General features: G+C 41.8%; 1 protein-coding gene and 1 non-coding gene across 3 annotated transcripts in view; both read right to left on the bottom strand.

Moving 5' to 3' along the window:
• gtpbp1 (GTP binding protein 1) overlaps window positions 1-8,862 on the bottom strand; it is a 19,825-nt gene extending 10,963 nt beyond the window's left edge. For both annotated transcript variants that reach the window (XM_030781544.1, XM_030781545.1), the window contains exons 1-3: window positions 8,633-8,862; window positions 4,606-4,717; window positions 3,837-4,017 (exon numbers count right to left, since the gene is read on the bottom strand). In XM_030781544.1, coding sequence (XP_030637404.1) covers window positions 3,837-4,017; window positions 4,606-4,717; window positions 8,633-8,821 — 482 coding nt within the window. In that variant the 5' untranslated portion in view covers window positions 8,822-8,862. The remainder of the gene's footprint in view (window positions 1-3,836; window positions 4,018-4,605; window positions 4,718-8,632) is intronic.
• Window positions 7,160-7,232, bottom strand: trnar-acg (transfer RNA arginine (anticodon ACG)). The gene has a single exon. It is a non-coding gene; the product is annotated as a tRNA-Arg (tRNA).
• Window positions 8,863-15,439: the final 6,577 nt, after the last annotated feature.

Below are 15,439 nucleotides of genomic sequence, written 5' to 3'. Positions count from 1 at the left end.
TGCTCCACCTGTGATGCTAAACTTCAACCTGTCAACCTGACTGTGGAACTATGACCAGGCTGTGCTCTATACCCACATGATAATGCCAGTATTAACTAAAGTAATGCTAACAATGTTAATTATAGTACTGCTAACAATATTAATTACAGTACCACTCACAATATTAACTATAGTACTGCCAACTATTGTACAGCCATTAAAGACAAACTTACTCATATGAAAACTGATTGTCGAATTTATATCCCATACCATCCGTAACTCCTAGGAGCTTCTATATCATAAAACTTTTATACTGTAAACATAATAAATTATATACTGTAAATAATTTTATAGACCATTGAAACTGGAAAGAGTGGGCTCCTTCTATACTGAGAATGTCTTTATTCTGTGTGCTGGCCAGAGGAGGATGGGATCCCCCTGTTATGGCGTGGTTCCTCCCAAGGTTTCTTCCTCCTATTCACTTCATTTAGGGAGTTCTTCCTTACCACTGTCATTTGGGGCTTGCTCACTGGGGCTTTAGGCACTGATTTGTATAAAGCTTGTGGAAATTATTTAAGCATTAACAGTGTCTGAACGTATATTTTGCCTGATCAAGTCTTAGGCTGCAATACTAAGTGTCATTTTAGGGTGAATGGTGAAAAATAACAGAGGAAGTTATGTGAAAATGTGGAGAAAAAATTACTGATCTGTTGTAACCTTTAGATCTGCTGTACTTTTATATAATCAAGAATATCTGTCACTGCTTAAACAATCTGTAACCTCAGGTAAAAATATTTTAAATATGACAAGCAAAACTGTTAAAGGGATGTTGGACCATCTGTCACAGTCTTAATATATGTCTGTATTAAGAATAAAATCATATGTCAGACAGAGGGAAATTCTTGAGGGAAAGTTGTGTGGAAGTGTGACACCTGCTCTTGCGACTGCAGGTGCCTAGAGAATAAGGAAGGTCAGGGCTAGTTCAGGGAAGAAGCATTTCGGGTCGACTCTGCAGTTTTTGTTTGGGAACATGTTGTGTGTCAGAGTTCAAAAGGTTAGACAGACTAGTCCCCCACTCACATAACGCCACCTCTAAAGTTGTTCACATCACTGTACAAATACTCTGTCATTCTCTCTCTTCGGGGGGACTGTGCTCACAACTGACCAGAGTGCACTCTCCCATGATCGTGCTATTGGAATAAAAGTACATGATCCATTACATCTGAAGTTTGTTGTCTGTGAGACTTAGCAACTCTCAATAAGGAGACTCCAGTTTTCCCTTGTAAGCTGCTTTGAGAAAACTTTCATTGTAAAGGCGCAAAATAAACTTAAATTGAATTAAAATTGAATTGAACACTGACAAGCATAAACTCAGCCAGCTGGCTCTGAAGCTAATGCTAACCCAATTCACACCAGAGTTGCACTGACTAAACACTAATCTAATTCACACCAGAGTGGCACTGACTAAACACTAATCTAATTCACACCAGAGCAGCACTGACTAAACACTAATCTAATTCACACCAGTTGTCATCTGGAAATTTTGGCCAGGTCTCTCCTCTCTGTGAAAGATATAAAGCAGAGACAGATTCTGACTATAGACAGACACAGTGAACATCATCTAACCTCGGAAGGGAGACACACACACACACACACACACACCAGAACCAGAACACAAAACACACAGATGCCAGACGCACTGTAAGACTGAAGTTTAGACAGAGAGACACTTGCTCAGGCACTGACAGATAATCAAACTTGAGGGAAGAATCTTCAGTACATTTGCCTATACATCAGACACCTTTATGCTGTAGCCAAACTGAAAAATGATTAAACCTTTTAGGAGAGGGATTCACACTCAGCCACAATAGGCGCTTTCGAATCCAATGGTTCTAGGGTCTCATCCGAGAGGAACAACCGTCTGGGGAGCTCCCCCAGACCTACATACATTCTAGGGCTTTTTTTCTGTTTGCATTCGCACCGCCAGTAGGAACACTGAAGTGACATAAGCCGGCTGACGGCGGTATAGCAACATGACGCTAAGAGCTGTTGTGTACACGGCTAAGCAGGGTGACTGCACACTTTTAAGTACAAATGTAATGACTTTTAAGACTTTTTCAATACCTCCAAAACGATAAAAAATAATAAAATTACTGCGGCGAAAGAAATTGACAAACTAGACTACAGTATACACAGTTATTGAGTTTTATTTAATTTGAATGACAGAAATATTCAGTGCACATTAGATAACATAATGTAAATGTAAACACAATTCTCTGTTATCCCACACACACTGTGAACAATGAGCAGTGAATCTGTCCTCTGCATTTAACCCATCCAACACACCGGTAGCGAACACACCACACCAGACACAGGAGCAGCATTCCTTGTGCCAGGGAGGGGATGGGGGTTAAATGCCTTGCCCAAGGGCAAACAGCCATGGACGTCGGTCCTGGGAAACGAACCGGCAACCCTTCAGTCACAAGCCCGGTTCTCTAACGTCTAGACCACAGCTGCCTTCTCATTAACAAAAATAAAACTGTATAGCAACAGACCCAGTCCAATGGAAAAGAAAATTTCCACCTGTATTTACCACCGCAGTAACAGTGAACGACTCGATGGGCATAGTACTTTTCGGGTGCTAGCATAGCGCTTGTGCCTGATGCTTGCTCACAGTGTCGTGCTTTTGGTTTTTTCCCTTTTCCCTGCCACAGCCCTAAAATCGTAAGCTGGATAAACACATTCTTCTCCTAAGTTAAAATGCAGATCACAGCCACACAAGCGGACACAAAAGCACCTACCGCAGCAGAGTGTACGCTACCTCTTAAACATACAAACAAATAGTTATTGGACATTGCGGAAATGGTCATTGTTGTGGGATATAAAATACCGGTAAAATAAAACACAAAAACTGAACATGCCACCCCTCCTACAATTCCAGACATTTTAAGACATTTTTAGACCTGAATATCAAAAACTAAATCTAAGACATTCTAAGACTTTATAGTTTACACGGACCAGAAAGAGTTGGGATAATTGAAAGAGACACACAGAGAGAGAGAGAGAGAGAGAGAGAGAGAGAGAGAGAAAGATTCAGACCAGAGAGATGAGTTCTAATCACTCTCATTATGTGTACAGTCCTCCTCGATTCCCTCACAGAAACAGCAGCATGGACTGTAAAGTTCTACTGTTCAGCACTTTTATCTCAACATGATCCATCCGATTATTCAGCTCTACGGATAAAGCCCAGACACATCAAAGTTTGAAAAAGTCAAACATCTGCTGACGTTTGTTCAAATCTGTCCGTGTAGGCAGCGGTTTCTCTAATGTTCGCTCACTGTTGCCAGAAATGAAACAGCTTTAGTTTCTTGTTCTCTTCTGTTAAACACCCTGTAGCCCAAATCAAACCCTTTCATGTGCAGGAAGAAGAACCGTAATGACAGGGAGAGAGGAAGAAAGGAAAGAAGAGGATGGGGATAAAAATGAGTAGAGTAGAAAAAGAGGAGTGAGCCATCTAATTCACATCCACAACCATTTTATCGCACTCCATCCCCAGAAATACAACCACCAGGAAACACAAACTGGGAAAGATTAAAAAAAATTAAAATAAATGAAACGAACAAAAGAAAATGCTAACTATAAAATTAGCAATGGCTCACGCAGGGGGAATACTGGCTTTAACCTCTTGAACTGAGCTGTCATTTGATTTTTGGCTTTAGGTTATTTTGCGAAACCTGGTGCTGCTGTCCATAAACAGACCAAAGCATCTTTAATGGTAAGGAAGTGGACAGCATGTGTTAGGTCATATAATGAGCTCTGTGTTTACAGACAGACATATCCACGCTGCTCTTACTTACCTCACCTCCAGGAAGTCAGTCTCACCCACCCGTCGCCGAATGAGGTAGTCCCTGACACGCCCCCCCACCTCACTGCGCTCTCTCAGCAGAATCAGGTCAGCATCGATCTGCTCACACAGAGACTGCACCGTGGCAACCGAGGCCTCCATATCACTCTCATTAAGACCATAGTCTCCTCCATCTGTGTGAGTGTGTGTGTGTGTGTGTGTGTGTGTGTGAGAGTGTGAGTGTGAGTGAGAGTGTGAGTGTGAGTGCGTGTGTGGGAGAGAGAGAGAGAGAGAGAGAGAGAGAAGGAAAGGAAAAGAGGCCACCACTCCATGAGTCAACATAAGGAAAAAGAGAGAGAATGGAGATTTGGAATTCCAAAGTGAAAGAGAAACAATGAAGTCTATGACTCAGTCTGCAGATCATGTTTCTGAGCCCATTAGCATACGATTATCCTCCTCAAATACAGGTAAGATTCATCTGTTCATCTTCCTCCCTCAAGAACAACTCCACACTTAATCACATTTTATATTCAACGGATTGGAACAGCCTGGAACACACATTTAACATGAGGTTTAAATGAACGGAGAGAGACAAACCACTGGCAGTGAAGGAGCAGTACACAGATAAGTCAGTTTAAATTAGTTCTGGTTGTCTTTTTACCATGCGGGTCTCAATCCTTCTCTGGGTTATATTGAGTCATCTGCTGAAAATCATACACATCCTGTCCCTCTCTCTGGCCAATGCACCCGTGTCTCACCTGAGACAATCCCCCTTATCTCACCTGAGCCAACCCCAACCACGTAAATCGTCTCTCCGCAACCCTCATCCATTCGCTCCCGGAGTTGCCTTAGTAACGAATCATACTGCTCTCCATTAGGGCTGACGAGGGCAAACTACAAGAGAGGGAGAGAAGGACAGGACGAGAGAGTGAAAGACAATAATAAAGAAACTGGAAAAAGTCAAAGTGCACATTCTCCACAGTCATTCTCAGGTTTTATTTTTCCAGAGTCTGTCGTGCAAATCGCACCCCACCCCAAAACTCCACCCCCTGACATGACTGGATCAGCCCACTACCTGTGGACCATCTGTCCCTCTCATGAAAGAGCACGAACTAAAGTCTAAGTACTCTAAGAGCCAAAAACAAAGCTTTTTTTTAGTGTTGGTGAAAGGATTGCATTTCCACACCCATCATGTGTGTGGCACGATGCAAAGCCCAGTCCAGTCAGACTGTACAGTGAGACCTGTAAAATGAGAGAGGGACAGAAGGCAAGAATTTCAATGATTCTCCTGTTTCCACCAGCAACCCACATTCCTGAGGAAATCCCTCACAACTCATTTGATGAAACAACGGTGCAACCAGGAAAGTGTGTGTGTGTGTGTGTGTGTGTGTGGAGCATGTCAGAGAAAGAGGGTGGGGTTAAAAATAAAGCTTACTCATCTCTTTACAATAAAATCATTAAGGCTTTCATCATTGACACAGCAGAAGAACAAAAGCTGTGAATGACTCGCACACCATCATGGTTTCAGCCTCATACAGAAGCTACTATAAGCTGCCTGAGAATAGTTTTTAAGCTAGAATGAATGTGAGGTTATCTTAAAACCATTTCTTAACCCATTTTTTTTTGTTATCTTAAATGTACCTTTGTGTCACATTCAACTAATTTATCTATGTATCTTGTATGTAGGCTCAGTTTGACCAGCTGTAGTGACAGTAGATTTTTTACAGATTTTTTTCTCCTGGTTGTCATTGGGAAGGAAACAGATGTGAGTGTGAAACGATGTGACTCACTGAAGCATCTGGTCTTTCCCAATGGATTAATCATCCAACAGTCCTGCTGCCCTTAAGAAGCCCTGAAACTGGTGCAGCATAAGGCAACCAGATGTAAGACTCCACCCAGACTGAGAGCTGTGTGATCACTCTCTGATCAAATTAGGCTCAATTGAAATCCATCAAACCAATCAATCAAATTAAATTAGAAATGAACTCAGTTCCACCTGGTGACACCCATTCTATAACACAGGTGTCAGATGACTAGATTTACAACAGCAGTTTTCATAAACCACATTTTACAGTCTCTTTTGTGAAAAAGGTTAAGTTATTGGATGCACTCGATAAATGTAGTTTGGAGTATTGTCTCTTCTGGTCAAATGCATCCTCACAGATGCACAGATTATCTTTACAATTTTTTGTTTTTATATACATTTGCCTCCATCATAGTGTAGTAGTACCACGGTTTCACCTCCAGATGGTGCTGTGACACTGTGAGAAAACTTGAAAGAGACCCAAAAAGAAAAAAAAAAATCCTCCATCTTTAAGGCTTCACCTTCACCAGATTTATACAAATACAGTTAACTTATGTCAGGGGTTTTAGTTGTGGCTGCTCTTTACTGTTACTCCAGGGCTTTCCCTACTGCTGTAATATCACTTCTCTAATATCACTGTAAATTAAACTGCTGAGCAGTGACAGCTACTGGAGCAGATACTCTATCAGAGACAGTGGTATGGGCTGACAAAGACACAGGTTTGGGCTGATCGACCAGCGTCTGGGGCCAAGACAATGTCCTCACTGGTTAATGTTAATATGTTCATTTCACCCTCACATCTCTATGTTCCGCAGTGTCACTCAGAGCAGGTCCAGTCTAACGGACATCTCGTCAAACAAGTAAACCTAACGAACAAACTCAGTGTTTTTATGTTTGGCACTGACTGGTCTTCACTGAGTTTTCTCAGAATCAGGACCAGGTCAAAGAACTGACAGATGAAATCTGCAAGTTTGTGGCAGAATTTCCCGGGTCGATGTCCACAGATTTGACCCGTTCTGAATGTCTGTTTTCACAGGGCTTTTGCATTGTCAGGAGGGGCGCTGGAACAAATCATACGCTGGAAGCTGTTTCCACTGAATCTTCACTCATCAAAGTGTCCATTTCAGGTATCATCAGTGTGTGAGTTAAGGAGAATGACCCTTTCGAGCACAATCTAAGTTAATAAGGGTGTAAAATAAGCATACTCTTAGACTCACCTGAGTGGATTCTTATGTTTAGTTGTAAATGTAAAAAAAATGTAAATGTCTATGATTGCAGTGAGCTTGTCTCTGCATTTAACCCATCCAGCATACCAGTGGGTAGCATTAGGGTTAAGTGCCCTGCTCAGGGGCACACAGCCGTGGATGTTGGGCCTGGGAATCGAACCAGGGACCCTCCAGTCCCGAGCCCGGTTCCCTAACCTTTAGACCATGGCTGCTCACCAGAGGTGTGTTTAATTCTCTGTTTGGTTCTCTGTTTCTCCAGTTCCTTAAGGTTTGCAGAACTTTAGTGAACTTTACCGAAAAGTACAACGAGCCAGCCAGGAGTCGAACCTAGAATCTTCTGATCCGTAGTCAGACGCGTTATCCATTGCGCCACTGGCCCCTAGTTACCCTACACCGCAAGATGTTGCATCAGTTTTTGTGATTCCAAAGGGCAGAGTACTGCTGGAGAAATACTACTTTCAAAAACAATGACAAGAAGAGCAATAACACAGTTTAGAGTTAAATGGAATACGACGACAGCAATTCAGATGGTGACCCCAGTGGGAAAGGCCAGGTGCTACAAGCAACTCAGATTATTTCATGGCCACACAAACGCATCTGTCTCCTTCCCCATGTCCATCAAGACGAGGCAAAAAGCTGTACTATATGCAAAGCTGTGATCACACCTTGCCAAACTGAGTGAACATGTATGGTTTAAGTTATCCTTTTAAGATACACTGTAACACATTCTAGCGTAAACCATCATTCGTGTTGGTTAACGTAACTTCCATGCGCAAATAAGTCGTGAAAGTCTTAAATATTTGAATACTGCAACTCCAACACTTTGACAGCAAGACACAGCTAACTTTTATTTGTAACCCCGCCCTCTTTCTCTCACATGCTCCAAATAATACACACATTCTGTTGCACTGTCGTTTCATCAGACATTTCATCAGTTTCGGAAACTCCCCACTCCGTTGTGGACTTTGAGAAGGTGCCTTTTAATTAGCTGGAAAATGCTGAGCCAGAAAGTCCGAACAAACAACCAGGGGGACTTAAATATTCGTATTGGAAACTTCTTGACTTTTAGAATAACGTTAACCCAAGTTCAGTCTTGCTGTATGGTAGCATATACATCCGTCGTTTAAAAGTGTCCTGTCATTAAGATAAAGGTTTCTTGCAAGACACGTAATGTCACCGAACTGTTCCATCAGAACCACTCTAGGTCAGGTGAATCCAGAACAGGTGAATCCTTGAAAGTTTTTGTTGTGCCTACAGATAATGATGTGTCTCTCGTCGGCTCACTATGTAAACCAGCAAAACTGGTGTTAATCCTATCAATGACATGTAGCTCACAAACATCACGTTTACTAAATTACCGCTGTTATTAATGGATTGCAGCAGTGTCAGCTGGAGGACACTAGTCCTCACTCAAAACGTAGACAGACTATAGTAAATACGTTCAAATTACAGGCGTTTTACAAAACATTTGGTCACTGTCAATTGTACGTTACCAGCAGGAAGTAAGGAAACTAACAAATGTTAAGCTAGTTATCTAGCTAGCTAACTAGCTATACTAATTTCTAATGGTTAGCTAGTTAATCGAAGATGCTTCGGAATAATTGGCTCTTTTGAACACGACGAACCAAATACTGTTTTCTGTCAGTGACGCTAAACATATCTGAAATTTTAAACACAAACTGCAAGACTGCAGCGAATTGTCTGCAGGAGCGTAGTAGGGCTGTCAACCCTTTCCACAACCTTGCTAAACGCGACAGCTTGCTAACGCGAGCGGCCTACCTTGCTAGAGAAGTCTATGTGGCCATCCTCAGCCTCGCCGTTAAAAGTCTCGCTGTCTTGAAAGCACTCTTGTCCGTCTTCATCCTCACAACCTCGGCTTGGTGCGAACATGCTAGCCGGGACAAGAGATTCTGCAGACGATATTTGTCCGGAGTTCAACACCGGCTCAGTAGCCGCTATTGACGCCATATCCTCAGGTGCTGAAGATCCAATTCAGCTAAAATCAAATGTGCTAATGTATGATAAAAGATGGACTACAAGACAATGTAATGTCACTTCTTACGACATTCGTTCCAAACAAAATGCGGTCTCTGTAACTAAACAGTTGTGTCCAACCACCGGGTAGCCGCTGCTATGTAGTCTGCGGAAAATTTGAATTCAGTGACATATTGGAAGATATTCGCGAACATATGCCGGCTTTACGCTGAAATAACTAAGCTATCTATGCACTTTGTAAAGTGTGTTAAGTTAAGCTGTCCCACAGTGATAAAGGGTGTAAAATGACAGTTATTGACTGAAAAGATAAAGGACATGAGTACTTGTTTCGACTTTTGGTGACACACCCCCCGATCTGTGTCCAACTGGGACGAGACCAATCGTTTTTCATTCCACGTAAATTACACGCTGTAGTTATCCAATCAGAACAAGTGGGCTGATCATATCATTACCGAGTCGCTCTGCAGGCTCTGACAGCAGCAACCGCTGGAGGAGAGGCTGAGCGCTCGCGACTAGTGGAATCCTCTTATTGCGGGAAGCACGGCGTCACAGTGGTAAGTACAGTTGCCTTTTGCTGTTGTAACAGCAAGAACATTTCAAATACAGAGGCTGAATTTCACTGCTCTTTGTGTGTGTGTGTGACCTCTAAAGTACTTCTTCAAAGACTGGCTTACTGCACTAATTAAAAAAGAAAAAAAAACTTGAGAGAGCATTGACACACAAAAACAGCATCAGAAGAAACATTGCTGGTGATAAATATAGGAATAACTTATATAGCTGTTGTAAATAATTATAATAGATTTGTCTGTCAGAAATGTGCCCGGTCTAATTGCTGTAAATGGGACAGGCTGCTACAATTCCACCTATCTGAAGGGTCTGGTTGGACAAGCATGTCCACACAAACACACACACACATTGACAGTGTGTGTGAAACAGATCAGACCCATATAGTCAGACTTTGAGACTGGAACGACAATGCTTAATTTGCATCAAACACAGTGTGTGTGTCAGATAACGCAGTGGAAAGATGTGTGAGTGAATGGAAACTGCTGTAAAACCTAGAGTTTGCAGAGGTTCAGAGTCCTGAGGGCTGTAAGCGAGGAAACTGGCTTATCCACATAACTTCTGGTTAAGTTAACTCAGAATAAGTAGTAAACCTCCTAATAGAGGAACCTTATGGCTTTGTTTTGCTGGGACAATAAAACAATAGGGCTTTTCTATTAGGAGGTTTACTGCTTACTGAGTTAACTTAACCAGAAGTTACCTTTACCTTGCTTCGTAGTCCAGGCCCCAGGTCTCATTTATGCTGAGCTCCTTGTCTAATATGTCACTCTTTACTAAAATAAGCAGAAAAAAAAAACAGAACAAAAAAGCAGGAAAAAACAAAACAAGAAAAGCAGGGAAAAACTAAATGTTTTTTTGGGTGAACAGGACACATACAGACCTGGTCTGATAAATGATTTCAGTCACCTCAGAACTAGATTGTACCCAACTGTTGTATGGATAAATTAGAAACAGATGGAGGAAGGTAAAAGAGAAAAACAAAACAAAGACTGAACTATTAGCTAACAGATGTGGCACATGATAAAAGGCCCACTAGTTTTGTGGCAAATAACTGCACACCTAAAATACGAATAAATATAGTGCAGTTATGCCACAGTGCCCTCTACTGATGCTCTTCCAAGGCACCTGTCCATTTTAAATTAAAAAAAAAAAAAAAAATCAAATGATGCATGTTGACACGCGACATTAACACAGACGCCTTGGGACAAGAAGGTTAGAAAGGCAGATGGTTCCTCCTTAATCAGTTTTCCGCAGGCACAGAGCCTTCTGCAGCACAATGCATGGTGATGGATGAGTGACAGGTGTCAGTTGGTTGAGAAGGCGGGGCTAAGCAAAGTACATAGTCCTCCATGCGTCGTGGTACTCTGCTCGTTACTCTGTCCAGACACATGGCTCCCCTCTGCACTGAGAGATAGAGGGAGAGAGGGGAGGAACAGAGAGAGAGTGTGATTCATATTCATATAACTGTTAAATACGTAGAGGGAAAGGATACAGCGAGCACAGCTCTGACTGATGTGTTAGTTCAGTGTGTGTCTAGTGTAATGCAGGAGAAAAAAACTCACCTGTCATGCTGCTTGTCCACCAGGTGGTAGCAGGAACGAAAGGCCACCAGGTGTGCATAGTATGCAGGGCGGGGATGGAGACAGAGCAGGTGCAGTGGAGATAGGTGTGGCACAGCTTGTAGGTCAGCAGCTGGAACTGGTCAGCTGTAAAGCTGTTGTCGTCCCACAGAACATGGTAGTGAGAGGGTCTGCTCGTACCCTGAGGAGGAACACGAGGGGAGACGGCAAAATGTCAATCGTCAGTAGGAAGAGAAGTCAACAGACATGTTGAGCAAAGTCTGAAAAACACAGTATGACATTTAAAAATTCAGGTGGAAAGGCAGTTAAAGAAATGCATGGACTATAAGTTGTGACTGTTTGTGTGCTGGTGTGTTTTTTTGTATGTGTTAATAGAAGGGTTGAGTGTATGTGAAGAAGAGAGTTGTCTTTTTATGTCTGGGTACGAATTTAAGTGTTTGTGTGTGTGTGTGTGTGTGTGTGTGTGTGTGTGTGTGTGTGTGTGTGTGAGTGTGTGTGTGGTGTTGTGTACCTGTATGCCACCTGACGGCAGAGATAAATGTCAAACTAGTATGGGTGTGTGATATCTGTATCCACTGTGGTGCCAGCAGGAATGTTCCCACTCCATCCAACCTGACAATTAAAAACACCACGTATAAGACACCTGACAATTAAAAAACACACATAAGAAACTTCCTCACAGTTACCACTGTTAGAGAACTTTACTCCTCTACACCTCACAGTTACCACTGTTAGAGCTTTACTCCTCTATACCTCACAGTTACCACTGTTACAGAGCTTTACTCCTCTACACCTCACAGTTACCACTGTTACAGAGTTTTACTCCTCTACACCTCACAGTTACCACTGTTAGAGCTTTACTCCTCTATACCTCACAATTACCACTGTTACAGAGCTTTACTCCTCTACACCTCACAGTTACCACTGTTACAGAGTTTTACTCCTCTATACCTCACAGTTACCACTGTTACAGAGCTTTACTCCTCTACACCTCACAGTTACCACTGTTACAGAGTTTTACTCCTCTATACCTCACAGTTACCACTGTTACAGAGCTTTACTCCTCTACACCTCACAGTTACCACTGTTACAGAGCTTTACTCCTCTACACCTCACAGTTACCACTGTTACAGAGTTTTACTCCTCTACACCTCACAGTTACCGCTGTTAGAGCTTTACTCCTCTTCACCTCACAGTTACCACTGTTACAGAGCTTTACTCCTCTACACCTCACAGTTACCACTGTTACAGAGTTTTACTCCTCTATACCTCACAGTTACCACTGTTACAGAGCTTTACTCCTCTACACCTCACAGTTACCACTGTTACAGAGTTTTACTCCTCTATACCTCACAGTTACCACTTTTACAGAGCTTTACTCCTCTACACCTCACAGTTACCACTGTTACAGAGTTTTACTCCTCTATACCTCACAGTTACCACTGTTACAGAGTTTTACTCCTCTACACCTCCCAGTTACCACTGTTACAGAGCTTTACTCCTCTACACCTCACAGTTACCACTGTTACAGAGTTTTACTCCTCTATACCTCACAGTTACCACTGTTACAGAGCTTTACTCCTCTATACCTCACAGTTACCACTGTTACAGAGTTTTACTCCTCTATACCTCACAGTTACCACTGTTACAGAGCTTTACTCCTCTATACCTCACAGTTACCACTGTTACAGAGCTTTACTCCTCTATACCTCACAGTTACCACTGTTACAGAGTTTTACTCCTCTATACCTCACAGTTACCACTGTTACAGAGCTTTACTCCTCTATACCTCACAGTTACCACTGTTACAGAGTTTTACTTCCCTACACCTCACAGTTACCACTGTTACAGAGCTTTACTCCTCTACACCTCACAGGTACCACTGTTACAGAGCTTTACTCCTTTACACCTCACAGTTACCGCTGTTACAGAGTTTTACTCCTCTACACCTCACAGTTACCACTGTTAGAGCTTTACTCCTCTACACCTCACAGTTACCGCTGTTAGAGTTTTACTCCTCTACACCTCACAGTTACCACTGTTACAGAGCTTTACTCCTCTACACCTCACAGTTACCACTGTCACAGAGTTTTACTCCTCTATACCTCACAGTTACCACTGTTACAGAGCTTTACTCCTCTACACCTCACAGTTACCGCTGTTAGAGCTTTACTCCTCTTGCATAATGACTGAAGCTTCTACATGTGTTACCTTGCTTTTATACCCAAGTAAAACAAGATTCTCAAAAGAGCACAATACAGTTGCAACAACAACATAATTTTATAGAGGGATTTGCTTCAGCATTGTTGAATGTTAAAACTGTGAGTAGTAACCCTCCATTCAAACACTATTAAGTCTTAGGTCCTGAAAACCACTAAAGCACAAGAGAGATCTACGATGTTACACACCTGAGAGGAGAGTCAGGACAGCAGTTCAGCGGGTCAAATGGTAATGCTGCATTTGAAAACCATTCAGCTCAGTTTAACGATGGTTAAATGTCAGAGATTTAGGAAAAGGTCCAGAGTGAAAAGCCAGAACATAGAAAAAACAGGGAAAAGAACAAATGAAAAATAAAGGAGTGGGAATGACAAAATGGGAGAGAAAGAATGTATAGAACGACAAAAAGGAAGCAAAGAAATAAAAAAAATGACTGTTAAAACATTAAGACACACACACACACAAACAGCAAGTTGCCATGTAAGGTCACCATCATAAGTGAACTGTTTGGGTAAATATATGTGAACAACCCAGATGTCTCTGTGTCTGAGGTAACAAGGACTTAACGAGACTTAGAGAGTTTAAACTTTGAAAGAACAGTGTGGCTTAAAACACATGTAAAACTCACTCATGTGAGACTGCGATGACGTACATGTAGCAGATTGTAAACATTTAGTATAAGTTCATAAAACTCCGGTAGATGGAGATTGCTGTGCTTCATGGGTTCGTGGTGCTAGCAATATTTTAATCATATCCTGTGTCGCCTATCCTAGAGATTTGACAAAACAGTACTGTGAGGAGGAGCAATTGTGTTCAGAATTTACCGTTTTCCTAATAGCCAGTTCTCTGATTTTTTAAGACCAGTGTAATGCAGAAAGTGACTCGTGTCCTCGTTCTGATCACTCCAGTAAAGGCAGAAGATGAAACCAGTGTATACAGACCCAGCCGGTCACATGGGCGGTATAGGCCACAGGTGTCAAAATCCAGTCTTGGAGGGCCACAGTAATGCTGTTTTTCTTGAAGACCAACTAAATACAATCTCTGATTGGTTGAGTGTAACTCAACAGGTAACTAAGAGGTGAGAACAAAAATTGGCAGGACTCTGGCCCCCCAGGACTGGATTTTGACACCCCTGGTATATGCAAATGCAAGGAGCGCCATCCATCTATGGGGCACCCCAAATGAGGGAGGAAAAAAAATTCAAAAATTCTAACTTTTACTATATTTTTACTAATACTATTTTAATACTATTACTTCCAATTATTACAAAAAAAACCCACAACAACATAACTACATAGCCTATTAAATAGGCCCTATTTATTGGGTTGCCCACAGCATCATCCTGGTGCACCACTCACCCTCAGCGCCCGCCCCCACCCCCCATACCTGATTGTGAGGGATGGGCAAGTTATCTTAACTAGTGAGTGACACTGACCCTGAAATGTGATACAATTAACATCAGTAGCCTAATTCAAATATATATCATGTCAAAAAGACCAACAGCCTCTGGTGCCCAGGGAAGAAAAAGAAGAAGAGAAGAGGAGGAAAAATGGGAAAAAGACAGAGGTAATGTGATGAAAGAATAGTTTATCTACTGCATAGTAGTTACCCTTGGAGCAGAGTATTAGTAGTTTACTTTGGACGATAGTAATGCTCTCTAATTTAATAAATAGGTAGAGTTACTCAATTAAGGTAACATCTGTTACTGCCACCTTAAATTCATTAGGGAAAGTTGAAAAGACTATGCAGGTGTTTGGGGAATAACCTTCAACATAATTTTGAGAAATACACTTTTTCTTTTAAGTGTGCTGCATGAGCCATCCTCCGTCTGCCTCAAGAAACCAGGCATACATTTTTATTTACATCTTAGTCTAGTTAGCCAACGTTAGCCCTGCTTGTAATAGTCAATTAAAAGGCTTTTCCTTTTAATCTCCTTTTGTAATTAATAGTTGTAAGCCTTTGCATTTTCCTTATTGATTAGTCTTATATGGATAGCAAACAGCATGCATCATGCGAGAGAAGTGCTTATTGAATACATGTTTTGTGCCTAAATGCTAGGTGTAATTACTGTTGCTGTTTGTGTTTAGAATGTTATAGGCTATAATGTGGCTTGGGTGCTATGATTGGCTGGGTTTCAGCTTCACAGGCTTTTTTATTAATATAATGTAACACCCAATGCTCACATATACTCCTCTTCTCTCTTTAGATGCACTTTTGAAACATTTTAATC

This window comes from Chanos chanos, chromosome 8 (genome assembly GCF_902362185.1).
Source record: "Chanos chanos chromosome 8, fChaCha1.1, whole genome shotgun sequence".
Classification (NCBI taxonomy): Eukaryota; Metazoa; Chordata; class Actinopteri; order Gonorynchiformes; family Chanidae; genus Chanos; species Chanos chanos.
The sequence above is the reverse complement of the archived record's forward strand: the minus strand, read 5'-3'. Positions and strand labels throughout refer to the sequence as shown.